This window comes from Scomber scombrus, chromosome 11 (assembly GCF_963691925.1).
Source record: "Scomber scombrus chromosome 11, fScoSco1.1, whole genome shotgun sequence".
NCBI lineage: Eukaryota > Metazoa > Chordata > Actinopteri > Scombriformes > Scombridae > Scomber > Scomber scombrus.
Genome location: NC_084980.1, coordinates 3456885 through 3471880, shown reverse-complemented (window position 1 = coordinate 3471880; position 14996 = coordinate 3456885). Strand labels below are relative to the sequence as shown.

Sequence of the window (14996 nt, the reverse complement as noted above, 5' to 3'; positions counted from 1 at the left end):
CAAACGCAACATTTCCAGCTTTACTGCTTCGTATGAACGGCTTTTAAATTATGCGAGACGTTTATTGTGAAGGATTAACGGGAAATTAAACATGTTCTTCACTGAGTATGCAAAGCTTTTGTTAGCAGTACGAGCAGAAACAGCCACAGTGATGATGTTTGATGAGGAGCTGCAATCAACCAACACAGCTCCAACAGGTCAAACTACTAGCAAGAACTAGCAAGCTGTGCATGGAGCAGACGACCATATAAGGAAATCAATCACAAGTCGATGTCAGCTTGGGCTGAAAGTAGAAAAAACGGTTGGAAACCAAGCATTCATGGCAGTCATAAACCACGTTTAATCCAATGTTGAAACTTTACATATATGACTGAAAATAAATAAAAGCACAGTAGGTTCCCTTTAATATATGATGGATTGTAATACAACTGCCTGGTTAATTGCTGACAAATGTCAGTATGTGGGGATGGGGAGGAACACTTCCTAATTATATTAAATTATTCATCAAATATGAATAAATCCCTTCTGGCATCAAAGTGACAGGCTTTACACCAGCTGGAAGATATGAAACATGTTGTCCATGTTCTGCAGAAAAGATATAACTAGATTGAATTTCCTTTTGATTTCTATCACATTTTCTACACGTTGGGAACGAGATGAAATAACAAATAAAAAACAGATAGAAATAACTAAATCAGAGCTGCAGGGTTTGGTGATATTCCATGTTTCATATCATCATCTGATCTCATTTGCACAAACCAACAATGAACTGATCTACTAACTAAATATTGTGTGTGAATCCAAAAGCCCAATATATGTTATTCCTCTGTGTTTTAGCCTTCCATTGTTGTCCAAAAAAACATTAAAAAAACACCTCAATAAGACACACTGTTGCACTGGTTGTCATGTTCCTTCATTACCATGAACACACACACTGAATAAACAGTATCATACACACATGCAGCATAAATAGTCACTCCATATTATTCACTGCAAATACTTCCTCTCTACATCAAACACCACTTTATTACACTTAATATTTACTTATGCATTGTTGTACTATGTTTACCAAATACTGTCATTCTGTTTTCTCCATACTCACAATTACACGACTGCTATATGTCTCATGTACGATATCTACAGTAGGAAGAAGAAGGATCCATCTTCCTTTGCTCTGACTCTGCTTTCTCCATATTTCTCCCAGTTATCAGGGTTTTTGTGGACTTAGTGCTTAACCAAGTCAATGATCTAAGGATGGAGGGTGCTGTGTATGCTGTACAGATTGTCAGTGAACTTGTGATTTTTGGGCCATATGAATAAATTTGACTTGAATTGACACTAGAGCACCAAAATGTCCCTCACTGAAAAGAGTCCTCAATAATTGCACTATTCCCTTCTGTTTGGCTAAAATCTAAAGTGCCCATCTGTTTTAAGAAATGTCTGGATCTTTTTTTTTTTTTTTTTCTTCTTTTTTTAGATTTGGGAGTTCTTTTTAAAGGTTCAGCTCTTCAGAAGGAACCGGTGGGCTTAGAGTGTAGCACCACATACAGGGAAAGGAAGTCAAAGAGTACTTTAAAAGTCAGTTTAACGCATTGCTTTTGCTCTTTTCATTGCATTTGTTCATTATAAGAAAGTAATATTCTTAGTATTGGTAGTAGTAGTATTATCTCTGAATGTAATGGGATTCTAATGAAACATGTTGAGTTTTGAGAGTTTAATGATGGCCTCATGCAGATTCAGAAGAGGGGAAACTTTGTCTTAATTTTTACCTTAAAATTACATCATTTCAAAAATGACAAATAAAAAATAATGGCTCAAAATATCTATTTGCCCTCAAAAAGCCTTTTTAGTCAAACAGATTATTAGAAATCATTCAATTGAATCAGAAAGTGGACAAGGTAGATGTAGGTACATGAAGCACAAGCCACTGTTAGTCGTGTCTGTACATTACAACTTGTCACCGAACACAGCATAATTACATGAGCTGTATTTATAGTGGGTTATGTTGTTGATTCAGTGTGGGTGGCTGTGTTCATTATAACAGCAACGTCCTCCTCGTAAACTGAGAAACCGTGAAATAAAAAAAAACTCCTCTCAGTTTCTTCCCACAGTACTGATGTGCTTTTGGATCACATTTGACTCCTCTGTGATCTCTGCTGTGACCCCCTTACACTTCACTGCCTCACTACTGGCTCTTTACTGTATAATGGTGCAAGCCTATTCTGCTGTTACACACACACACACACACACTCAAAGACATACATAAATGGAGCAAGAGAATAAGAGTGAGACTGACCTGTGGTCTGATCCTCATGATGTCTTCATGGCAGATACACTGTACCTACTAGTACTGTATCATAGTATCAACTCTACTGTTCTCTGTTCTGACTGATGTCACTTATAGATTCTGGGCCACCAAATCCATGCCAGTCCAATGGGGGATAACTCTCTCTCTCTCTCTCTCTCTCTCTCTCTCTCTCTCTCTCTCTCTCTCTCTCTCTCTCTCTCTCTCTCTCTCTCTCTCTCTCTCTCTCTCTCTCTCAATAAAGAAAGCAAATGAAAAGAGCTCAACAATAATATATATATCTGTAGTATTCATAGTGACTTTTTCTGACCTTTTTAATAACACTTAGAATTGCAATTGAAAACCTTTTTCACACAGTCAGACCAGCAGGAACAGTAAGGCCTACAATTATATTATAAGTACATGAACATGATGATGATGATGATGATGATGTCACATTTTTGTAAGAATTTCCCAGCCGTAGCCATGGTTCCCAGTAATATGATTACTGTAACCAAAATATATATATGACCTATAATATGACCTATAACCAATGTTAGTCTACTGCAGAAAAGAAAAATTACTTTAAAATAATAAATGAAATTTTAGACCTTTTGAATACAATTGTATGCTTTTTATGACTATTTAAGACCTGCAGATAAATACCACGAGTGAGTCAGAAATCATTAGAATTATTCAGAAACAGAGGGATTTAGTTTTTCCTCAGTGTGGCCGTAATACTTCTACTTATGTCCCCCTGTTACTCTGCTGATAGACTATGTGCTTGAACTATGTTTTGTATCCACTTTGTTGGGATGTTCATAATCTACTTTTTATATCATTTATTTCTTTACTTCACTGAATCATTATTCATATAATTTTGAAACATTATGGTCCAGTTTCTCAGACAGAGATAGACTAAAGTCAAGACTCTGTGAAAATATCCATTGAGAAATCGGCACTAAATTGTAATTTTAGGAGAATATTGGTCCTGATGTGCCAAAAGATGTAAAATGAAAAAATACCTATTTCATTATTTGTGAAACCTACTGCTCCTTCCCGTTCAGGCTATTACATTTTCTCATTGCCTGATAACAGTTTATTCTCATAAAATTACAACTTTTTTGTCGAACATTTTCAGAAAATGTTTACCTTTCTTTACTTAACCTTCCTGTTGTCTTCCCATCAAATGTGCAGCTTTTGTCCTCCCGTGTCCATTTTGACTGGTTTGACTGTTAATAAAGTGTAAAGTATTAATTATCACCCAATTCTGGTAGACCTTTATAGCCAACTTCTTTCCAACTTTACGCTACTTTTGGAAATGATGATCTATAGGCTTCATTTAAATGAAATCTCATTTTTGAGTTAAAAAAAAGCAGATATTATGAATTATTTTAACTAAATATTTTTGATGGATTATCACAAACTGGTACAAAGTTTTGAAACCATTTAAAATATTTGAACGGCAGTATTTAATCACACCTGTAGTCCCTGTAGTTATAATAATTTGACTGTTTATAATAAAGCTTAAAGTACAAATTATCACCCAATTCAATGAAAGTAATGATGATTACACTTGCACAGAATGTAGTATACAACCATATTTGTGATTTTTAGGCAATGAGATGAAATAAATCCATATTTCTGATATAATTTTTTTTTTTTTATAAACAGGACAACAGGAGGGTGAAAAGCTTCTGTTCCTCTGAAAAATAAAGCACTATCCTCTCCATGCCAGCAGGGGCGCTGTTGAGTCGTAGCTGCCACCACTGCAGCAGAAGAAGACTGTGGGCTAGCACAGGTAGCTAGAAGCTGGCTAATATTTACAAAGTAGATATTCATTTAAGTACGTTTCAGAGTTTCCCGCTCATACTGTTTACTCCTTGCTGCTCTGTCAAATCACACGACGGGGAAAAAAATACACAGTGACGAAGTTTCGTATTTGGCCATTAAATGAGAGCTCATGGAGAAAAGCTTCAGTCAGTGGAAGAAGCAGTGTCTGAACAAGCTGGACCTGAGTAAGAAGGGCAGTGTGGATGAAGACATTGTCCATGTAGTGTCTCTGCTCAACAGCTGTGAGGAGTACTTCACCACCAGCTCCTGCTCCGGCAGAGTCATCCTCACTGACGGGGTGAGAAAGACACTGGACTCACTACAGTCTTATGAGACTATTTACAATGACTGACAGACATTGAATATTGCAGCATATTGCACTTTATGTATATATTGCTATTGGACTTATTATTTATGTTGTGTCTTCCAGGCTCCAGAGAGCAGTGCTGTCCAGAAACAGAACTGTGTCTGGCTGTTTGTCTCACACCACAAATGCAAATGTGATGAACTGGTGAGTCATCTTTTACTGTTTAAGCATTTAAAAATATATATATTTTTACTGTGTTAATTCTCCTCTATTGTGTGCGTGCGTGCGCGTGTGTGTGTGTGTTCAGACGTCTGCTCTGGCCAAGTCCACTGGAGATGCTGTGTTGAAATTCGAGCCCTTCGTCCTCCATGTTCAGTGTCGCAGGCTGGAAGATGCTCAGCTGATGGTGAGAGTGACTGTTTGTCTCTATGTTGTAGATCTTTGCAATAAAGGGCAGGTTCACAGTTTTTCAAGTCTGTCTTAAACCAGCAGTCAGGTGTCCATATGAACAGTGAAAAGTTTTCCTCTCTGTAATCATTCCTCCTGTTCATACTGACTATTAAAAGATCTCCTTCAAATGGGCTTTCAATGGAAGTGATGGAGGACAAAATCCACAGTGTGTCCACACAGTCATTTAAAAGTAGATGATCAGCTTCTATTCAGCTTCAGCAGTCTGAGTTAGTCATATCAAGTGATATCTGACACATTTACAGTGTTTTTAGCATCATATTCCCTCTTAATGTTTCCCTGTTGAGCTGTGGTGGAAGTATAGTAACAAAAAGAGGAACTTTGCCACTAAAAACACTGTAATGTTGAAACATAGAAGACTTGATTTGACTCATTTGGACGACTGAAGCTTCAGATCAACTTTTAAATAATTTTTTACACAGAAGGAGAACTGTGGATTTTGTCCTCCATCACTTACATGGTAAGTGCATTGTAAAGGGAGTTCAGTGGTGCTATCATATTGTTTATCCAATAACAAACCACATTGATTACTCAGGCTTCTTTCTTACATCTGTTGTCTCCCCTCCAGCACTCTGTGGCTGTCAACTCAGGCTTCAGGAACTCTGGTCTCACTGTCAGCAAGACAGGAAAGATCATCACGGTACACACAGTATGAACAGTCCTCTTCTTTGCTGCATGTGTTGCTTGTATAAATGTAAAGCATCTATGTTGTTTTTTGTCCCTTCCAGGCAGTCCGTAGCACCCATGGCCTGGAGGTTCCTCTCAGCCACCAAGGAAAGCTGCTGGTAGAACAAGACTACATTGATTTTCTTACTCAGACAGCCAATCAAAAGATGGAAGAGAACCTCAGACGGATCCACAGGTCAGTCTATATCCTCTTCAGTGATGTTCAGTGAAGCTAATATTGACTATCTTAAAGACTCACTTGAAACACGTGAGTGAAAACCCTGATTCTTTCTATCCTTTAGGTTCTACCAGAATCTCCAGGCTGCTCTGACTGCAGATAAACTACAAAAACTACAAATCCCAGATCCTCCCAACTCACAGGAACTTAAAGATCCCTCTCAGAGACTGGAGACAGAAAAGGGAGAAAAAGGAGAGGAGGATGAGGAGGAGAAGAGAAGCAAATCAAGTGTTTATAAACGGAGGCGAAAACGAGGACAGCAAAATCAGACTGTCGGTCGCCATGGTGACAGAGACAGCAGTGTGCCAGAGCTGGATGATTGTCTGGATCTGTTTACATGAACTAGTGGCTCTCTGGGTCTGGAGCTCAGTGTAGCATTGAATGTTTTGTTGCTCGAATGCAGAGCGAACTAGCATTTGGTATTTTGTCTTAAAAAGGACTCAAATCAACATATTGGTTATCAAAATAGTTGGCAAATTGTTACAGCTCTAGATATCATATTTAATGTCCACATCCACGCAAAGAACAGACTGAAAGAGACTGCACACAGATCTGCACTCTTCTTCTGAGAGTTGTAGGCAGTCAACTGAACAGTGAGCCGATTCTACTTTTATTTCTTCTGTCCTACCAGATAGCTAACAGCTGTCTGCAGATATCAGACTGATCACAAGACACACAAACATAAGGAGAGGATGATTTTGTGAGAATACTTTTCTGCTCTGTCTCTGCTGAAATTGTTTCTTAGAGTGAATGTGACGGTCCAGAGATGTGTAGAATAACCTGTTTGTTTAGAATAATATATATAATGACAGCCTTGCAGGTGGTGCCAATTTATGTTCTTAACTGTTTTGCACATGAAGTCCTAAAATATAATGTTTCAGTCATGTTTTAGTTTCCCTGCATTTGTGGGAGTTGGCTCTTTTGTTACTGTTTGTTCTGATTATTCATTCATTAAGAGAGCAGGAGACTGTATATCACCATGGTAACCTATGTAGCATGTCTAAGCTGCTCCGGAGCAGGTTCAGGCATGAAGATAATGTTATTAGTAAGCAGTAATTACAATTTGATCCAATCAGCTCCCTCGAAAATTTTAATGCATAATTTCTACAGGATCCCAACATGGACTAAAGTACTGGGTCTACAATAATGACAATTGAATTAAGAACAGTAAAGATATATATATATATATATATATTTTTACTTATGATTTCATAAATGAAGCCAATGTTAAGAAAATGATGTGAGCAACACTGATAGTTGTTGATACATTAGTTTATTTTCATCTGATGACATGATCAATGTCATGACAGTAATACCACTAGATGGCAGCATTGCTTAATGTATCAGAGAAGCTGCAAGCAGTTTGCTTTCACTGTATATTATTCAAATAATTTAGTAGAGCAAACACCGAGACGTCTCCTGCCACATGTGCAGTGTATGTACTGTCCCCTTCAAGTTCAGACTACGCCTGTGCAGTCCAATACATAAATTAATATTTTGTCCACCCCAATAAAGGACAGGTTCACAGTTTTTCAGGTCCTACTTTAAAACATCAATATGGTTCCCAAATGAACAGGAAGAAGACCTCTCTCACTGTCCATATGCATACCTGACTGCTGTATTAAAACACATTTGAAAATGTGTGAACCTGTGCTTTAACATACATGAGGGTGATGAAATATTAGGAGCACTTTTAAATATAATGCACTCAGTTACACCAGCAGCACCCACTATGAACTAAATAATAAAGTAACTGTATCACCTTTCTGATAAAGTGAAAATAAAAGTAGAATTAATGGCAGAGCTGTTGTATTGAACTATTAGATTGTACAATTGTTCCTGATAAAATGCTTTAAAACTGTTAAAACTATAAGAGACAAGACAGGGCCACAAGATAGGGTTATAATATAGGAGCCGCCTTATAGTTGTTACTGTAATAAAATTGTGCAAATTTGCAACAGTTGCTAAAAATGAGCAAACAGTTGCCTATTTACAGACACAGAACAACATTAGCATTATTCAGACATTTTTATATCAAGCTGATAAATATATGTGTTAAAATTGAACATTCATTACAAATTTGTAATGAACTGTTGGTGGCCCAACTTTGTGACATGTAGAACGTGTCTAGTTTATTATGTGTAGTAATGAATCCAGAGAATTACCACCCATTTCTCTTTTTAGCATCTTTTAGCTAATTATTTTTCTAGCTGGTGATTTAGTGTCTAAAGAGCAAGATAGTGTTAGTAGGGGAGACTGGGGACAGTTGCAACACTTTTTACATTACTCTCAGTTACTCAGAGACTATTTGGACTAGGCCCACCAAACCTTTACATATTAAACTTACACATGTCTCCTAATTACCCATACCATTTAAAGATGGTTACATATAACATATCAATCACAATATTGATTTGAATAGAAAAATTCAGATGTTGCAACTGACCCCAAACCTGGGGGCAGTTGCAAAACGGATCAGGGACGGTTGCAACATATTAAAAACACATTAGATTTAAATAATTAATTATTATTTATTTAGTAATATTTATCATAGGCCTACCTTGTGTCAATGTGCAGATGTTACTGAAGCTATTAAAACTCAATATTTCAGTGCGAGACAAAAAGAATGGAATCATTTGCTTGGTCTTTTTTTCATTTGCTTTAATACTTTTTTGCTGGTCCAGTACCCTGCAAGCGGTATCTTATTTGATGTCCCGCATGCAAGTCTCTCTTTTTTTGTGAAACCTGAATAATGTGGTGTGGCATATGTTGAAGGCCTTGGCTAGTGCCCTGACTGATTTGCCCTCATCTCTTACAATATCTGAGGCTCGTTCCAAAATATTGAGGGGAACTCCTCTGTTAGTGACTCTCTTCCTCACTCTTGGCATACTGAAAACAAACAGAATACAATTTCTACTTTTAGATGATTTATTCACTATAGGACAACAAATAAATGGACTTTTCTCCTGCTTTCACAGGGAAATTTATGTGGCTAGTTTGTCCCATCGCACAACAGATAGAACAATAATTTCTCATTTTTGCTCAACTAGATATTTGGGGAATTATTTTGTTTATCAATAGCATTAGTCTCTCATTGTCTTATAATATAATTGCCAGTTCTGTTCATCATGAGCATAGGCACAATAAAATACATGAACTGTGCCTATTTGAACTTAAAATCTTCAAAAAATACTGTTCTGTGGTCTGTTTTGATATGACTAGCCAACTTAGCATGGGGACAGTTGCAGTTGCAACTGTCCCCATGCTAAGTTGGCTAGGTTTGTCATGACTGGCATTTTATCAGTCATGACAAAACATCATGTGCTAGCTAGCCACTGCCATTGACACATGCTAACCATGTCACTGAATAGTCAACAAAACAATGATTCAAACTATAGGTAAGTTTGGATTCACTCATACAAAAGGTCAGGACAGTATGACAAAAATACAGCTCATGAAAAAAGCTACTTTCATGCCTCCAAAACAACTTTTCTTGATAAAAGCAGGACCAGATGCTAAATATGGCCTCTCTCTTCTCGGTGGGCAGAGGGTCTAACTGAGCATGTGCAGTGTGAGTGTCATCACTCTAGCATGCTTCTGATTGGAGAAATAAGACTTGTTGCAACCGTCCCCTGTTGCAACTGTCCCCAGTCTACCCTACTAGACCTGCATTCATCAATCGGACACAAATATTGCCTCAAATTATTTACATTATTTGGACTTAAATTAAATGCTGATGCAGGTCTGTGTCTGGTATGTAAATAGTGAAATGTTTGCCAGCTGCTATGATTTTAGCTTGTTCTGTTGACCATAACTGGCTGTGAAAATCCATTAGTGCAGTTTAAAAAAGATATGGTACAACCAGAGGTCAAATTTTAACATATTTCTTTTTAAACCTGATACAAGTACAAGAACCATATTGTCTGTCAGCCCTCCTTTTTCTATTATTCACCAATTGTACTCAGTGATGGTGTGGGTATGTATTCAGTAGTCTGTAAGTGGCTCTTTACAGATTGTTCAGTGACATAGAATGAATTCCCTGGTTCACTGCAGTCAGATGATTCAGTAAATTCACAGAAGCGGAAAGACAAGGTTTGCCTCTCACAGAATCACAGAAAAGGAAAAGAAGAACGACTCTCTGAGATGTCTCTCAGAGGCAAATCATCGTCGCTATAGTCGTCATCATCTGTGGTTTTATGTTTGAGCTCAAGTATATTTGCACAACAGGATTATATAGCAAAATTGTTACAGTAGATTAGTCACCATGGTAACACAAACCAGAAATTGGACAAATTGGATCTGAAACAACAGCATCAATTGGAGGCTGTACGTTGGATTCTTCGTCGCTGTGGTAACAGTATCCAGGACGTCGTTAGGTCAGATTGTTGGAGGCCGGATCCACCATGCTGTACTTCCAGGTGGTGATTCTGGCAGCTACAGTGATGCTGGTCTACTACTGTGAGTTCACGGATACTTTCAGTGTGGCACAGCAGGGCTTCGTCTGCAGGGACCCGGCTTTAACCAAACCAGATCCTGGACCAGAACAGGACAGCCTCATACAGCCTGTAATACTGTACTCTGTGGTGGGTGGACTGCCTGTTGTATTGGTAAGTCTAACTGGGATTTAACACAGTAAACAGAAGGTATGGATTTCCTTTGTGGCGGTAGTGGTGATGCTGATGGTTATAAAGACTGCTATGAGGAGGGATACAGACAGACAGGGTATATACAAATGAATACAACAAATAGCCTTTAAACTACGTGAAAGACGATTATTTGGCCAGGATTTTAGATTTTGGGCTTTCAAATTCACTTTCTAGCCTAGAATGAACTGAAAGACCCTACTATTAATTATTGAAGTAGGAGTTTCTGTTGAATTTTTCGCCAGTGTGATTGCTGCAGTTTTCTCTGTCCCACAATAGAAGTTAACAGCCGAGAAACTGCTTAATTGCCCCATCTCAAAAAGAGAATTAAAGATGAGAGTTGGAGTGACAAACAAGAAAGACTTTAAAAAGGAAGAAAGAGATGAAGCAACACACATATGCATATAATCTGATTATATGCTGTTTTATGACAGAATTAAACCAAATCAAACTAAACTAAAAAAAAATAGAATTAAAATAAGATTAAATTTATCAACAGCAAAACGTACTGAGAAAGAACTTCACAAATTAAATTGTGATAGATAGATTAATATAGACAAATAACATCACTATTCCAACCAACAATGTTAGTATTCTCCTTCATTCATTCATTTTCCTTCTCTTCTCTCTTTTACTGTATATGTTTTCCTTCCTCATTTCCAGATTTCAGGTGTGGAACTTGTTATCTTCCTCCTCCACTACAACTCAAACAACCTTTACGACCATGAGAAGGTTGTCGTCATGGGTGACTGTTGCTATGTGAATCCCATGGTGCGCAGGACCTTCCGTTTCCTTGGTAATCTGACTACAGTGCAAATGCTTAAAGAAACTGTTTAATTCATCATTTCTGTTATTTCCATAAATGATGATGCAGATGATGCAGATGTTATGGACCAAGCTTTCAGAAACAGTGCTGGGCTTTGAAGTGATTTTTGCATAGCAGGCACAATGGGTAATATAACCATGTCGGAAAATATTTTTCCTACATACAATCATTGAAAAATGAGTGACTGCAGAATGGTAAATACATTTAAACCCATAAACCCATCAAAATGCATCTCATTTTATCATTAGAATGTAATCCCGTCAGTCCAATAACAAGCTGGAACGTCTACAGGATGGATGATTAAGACTGTGTCTGAAGTCACTCCCTGATTCACTCATTCACTGCTCACTATATACTAGACAGTCAATAGTTTACTCAGTAGTGAGCGGTAAATTGAGATTTTGGATGCTCACTAATCATCATCATTTTGCATCATCACTGACAGCTGTACGGTCACACAACAGTCATTGGCATCCATAAAAGGCAGTGCATCGCATCGTGGGATTGTTAGCAGAAAATAGTGTGCATGCAGTAGACGCTACTTTTTTAGGGTGCTATATAGTAGATTCATTTTGCACACTCAGAATTCAGACACTTTGGCCTGAATTATTTTAGATTTAATACTGCATATAGTTCTCCTTTATACATCCATTCTTTGGACACAACTTTTAACCTTCAGTTTTTGGAACTATTGAATTTACAGTATTGTGCGTGTTGGGTAAATAAGGTGCACCACAGATATGATTTCAGACTTGGCCCACATCATAATAATGTGTGATTTTAACAAAATACTGTTCTCGTTATGATGAAAGAAATGTGAGAAATATTTTCTATAATGATGGAACTTTAAGGCTTCTGAGCTAAACAAGTCAGATGATGTCTAACACAACCTGTAGCCACTGTCTCATGTCAGTGGTGTTGAAAGTGCTACCTTGAATGATACATGTGGTTTTTAAACATCATTGCTTTGTCTTAAATATGTAAATAACATCATCTCTGTGTATTTCTCTGCAGGTGTCTATGTCTTTGGTCTGTTTACAACTGACATCTTTGTCAACGCTGGTCAGATGGTCACAGGAAGTCTGGCTCCTTACTTCCTGTCTGTTTGCCAGCCCAATTACACCGCCCTGGGCTGCCAGGACACCACCGACTTCGTCAGCCGATCGGACGTCTGTAACGGCAACCCCGATGACATCATGAGAGCCAGGAAGACGTTCCCCTCCAAAGAGGCTGCACTGAGTCTATACACAGCTGTTTACTTGGCAGTGAGTGCTTCATTTCAAATGACCATGGATGAATAATAATTATTTTTATCTACATAAATCATAAACTGGAAATACTCACAACTGCAGAATGTTGACCTAACCTTGTTATACTGGTTTTCTCTCCAGATGTACATCATGTCCTGTGTTGCTTCCTGCGGAGGTCGTCTGATGGGGCCCCTCCTCAGTCTATCATTGGTCAGTGTGGCTGTGCTGACAGGCATCAACAGAGTGGCCGAGTACCGAAACCACTGGAGTGATGTGATAGCAGGACAAGCTATCGGAGCAGCTATTGCTGTCTTTCTGGTCAGTTATTAATCATTGTATGAGCTATAGTAGCAATATTAGCAGACTCTTATAAAAGACTATCATTGCTTTCATTATTCATGATGAAGTAAGAAATAGGCCTTCTGTATGTATGAAAACAGCCACTTATAAAGGGATTAATATTAAAATAACCACATAAATAGATGAGAGGACACTCTGAATTGACTGATTAGGCTTGAATGACAGATTGCAGCTGTTGTGAGGTGTCCACTTTGCTTGGTTTTTAGGCAGTTTAAGTGGGATATATCAAAGTTTCCCGCTTATAATTATTCCTTCTCATTTCCACATTCTGCCTCTGGGTCATGCATTTGCCCTTGCCACTTCTGTTGTACATATTTGAGAAACTTATGCTTGGTGTAACCAGCAAATGGCTTAGGAAGTAGATATCTATGCAGTTAGCTACGGCAGCCAGGGGGGTAATGCTCCTTGTCCTGATACATATTGTTTTGCTGTAATTGCCCAAATATCTACAATAAAGGTGGGAAGTGCAAAGTAAGCATGACTCAGACAGAATGGAACAAAACATATGAAAATGATATCCAGGTTTTAACTTACACAATTCACTAAGGCTGTGCACACTGCTTTATACACTTCACTGTAACATGAGGGAAAGCCAAGTTCAACGTAAGAAGAAGTATCTAAGTCCTACATATTCTCCTTTACACTGTGCAGGCAGACTTCACATTGTCAGGGGGTTGTTGCCTTTTCATGGATCCTATAGACACCATAAAAACAGACAGAGACACAGTTTCCTCTCAGATACTTACACTGAAAAAAGAGATGTGTTGGACCAACTCTTAAACAATTGGTAACACACACATGAACTCAGTTTTCTTTTAAATGAAACTTACTTTTTTTTAAACTCAAGATTAGAATTCAAATCCACAATTTGCATTACTACAACTCAATTTTACTAGCAGACAATTTAAAGTAAAATGTTATTTTAAGGATGCAACAATGTACAGTCATTCCACTAATGTAATTTACAAAGTGCATTTGGACCAACAAATATGCAAGTCACACCATAAACATTAATAATCAATCAATCAATCAATCAATCAATGATAATTTTATCCCAGACCAAGTTCTTTGACATTTTCGTAATCCTTGCAGTTGCTGAACAGACAGTAAACAAAGATAGATTACTCTGTTCCTTTCATTCAGTCATTTCTATAAAGTCAAGACCATAACATGTCATCTAAAACAGTATTAAATCCTTTACTTTCCATGAAAAGGAAATTTTGTTTTTATCCAAAAATAACCAGAGAATCTTCTTTTTAGAGGCTCTCTACATCATTATGATTATATTTAGGCTCTTTCCTTAATAGAAAACTGGTCTAATGGACTAAATTGCTGCAGGACAAAAACCTACACACAGCACACCAAGTTGTTGTTGCTTGAATGACTTTGAATTCCACTTTTGTGTAAAACGTCATGGAAGACAGTGATGGTTGGGAGTTCAGGACAAAAAGCTGGGTCACAGAAAAAATCTAAAAAAAATGATGATGCTGTCTCCCTCCAGTCACAATAAAATTACCTCAATAGGATTTGCCCCGTAATACACTTGTTTGTATGAATATGGCTGTTGCAGTATGCAAAGTCTCTCTTTTCTCTCTCTCTCTCTCTCTCTGCAGGTGGTGTTTGTGGTTCATTATTTTAAAAAGAGACCCATGATCCCTTACAGTCCGTCAGATGTAGGCACATCTAACACTGATGAGGCTTCAGCCCAAATTAATCCTGCCATGGACACTGGTGACAAATACATTTTTACACAGGTACATCATGTACTTTTTTAAATGACTTTTTTAGTTTTCATTTTCCCAAATAACATATGTAAGAATGCACAACATAGTGCAAGTGAAAATCATTATTTCTATATTTGGTGTTTTTATGATGTACTAAAGTGAAAATATGCATAAAAGCAATATCTTACACTTGAAAAGGGGGATTTCAATGTGTCTTGAGTAATGAAATAGTCAAAGAAATAATACTTAGCGCATCATGGAAAGTTTTAACAATTTTCAGAAATAAAACCTGTGAGATTCAGCAGTAATTTACACATTTTAGAGACACTTCCTGATTGATTTGTGTGTCTTTCCTGTCTTCCTCTAGAGCCCCGGATCCTTCACTGAAGTCACATGA

The 14996-nt window shown here is 37.6% G+C and overlaps 2 protein-coding genes across 2 annotated transcripts; both read left to right on the top strand.

Moving 5' to 3' along the window:
• Positions 1–4087: 4087 nt before the first annotated feature.
• Positions 4088–6881, top strand: tyw3 (tRNA-yW synthesizing protein 3 homolog (S. cerevisiae)). The gene is made up of 6 exons (XM_062428879.1): positions 4088–4415; positions 4548–4628; positions 4732–4830; positions 5461–5532; positions 5621–5754; positions 5861–6881. Exons 1-6 carry the CDS (start codon positions 4248–4250, stop codon positions 6135–6137), a joined length of 831 nt encoding a protein of 276 aa, XP_062284863.1. The 5' UTR covers positions 4088–4247; the 3' UTR covers positions 6138–6881.
• A 3318-nt stretch (positions 6882–10199) lies between these two features.
• Positions 10200–14996, top strand: LOC133990785 (phospholipid phosphatase-related protein type 5-like). The gene is given in 5 exon segments (XM_062429190.1): positions 10200–10403; positions 11103–11235; positions 12280–12833; positions 14489–14629; positions 14967–14996. Coding segments are annotated over 5 exon segments (1062 nt in total).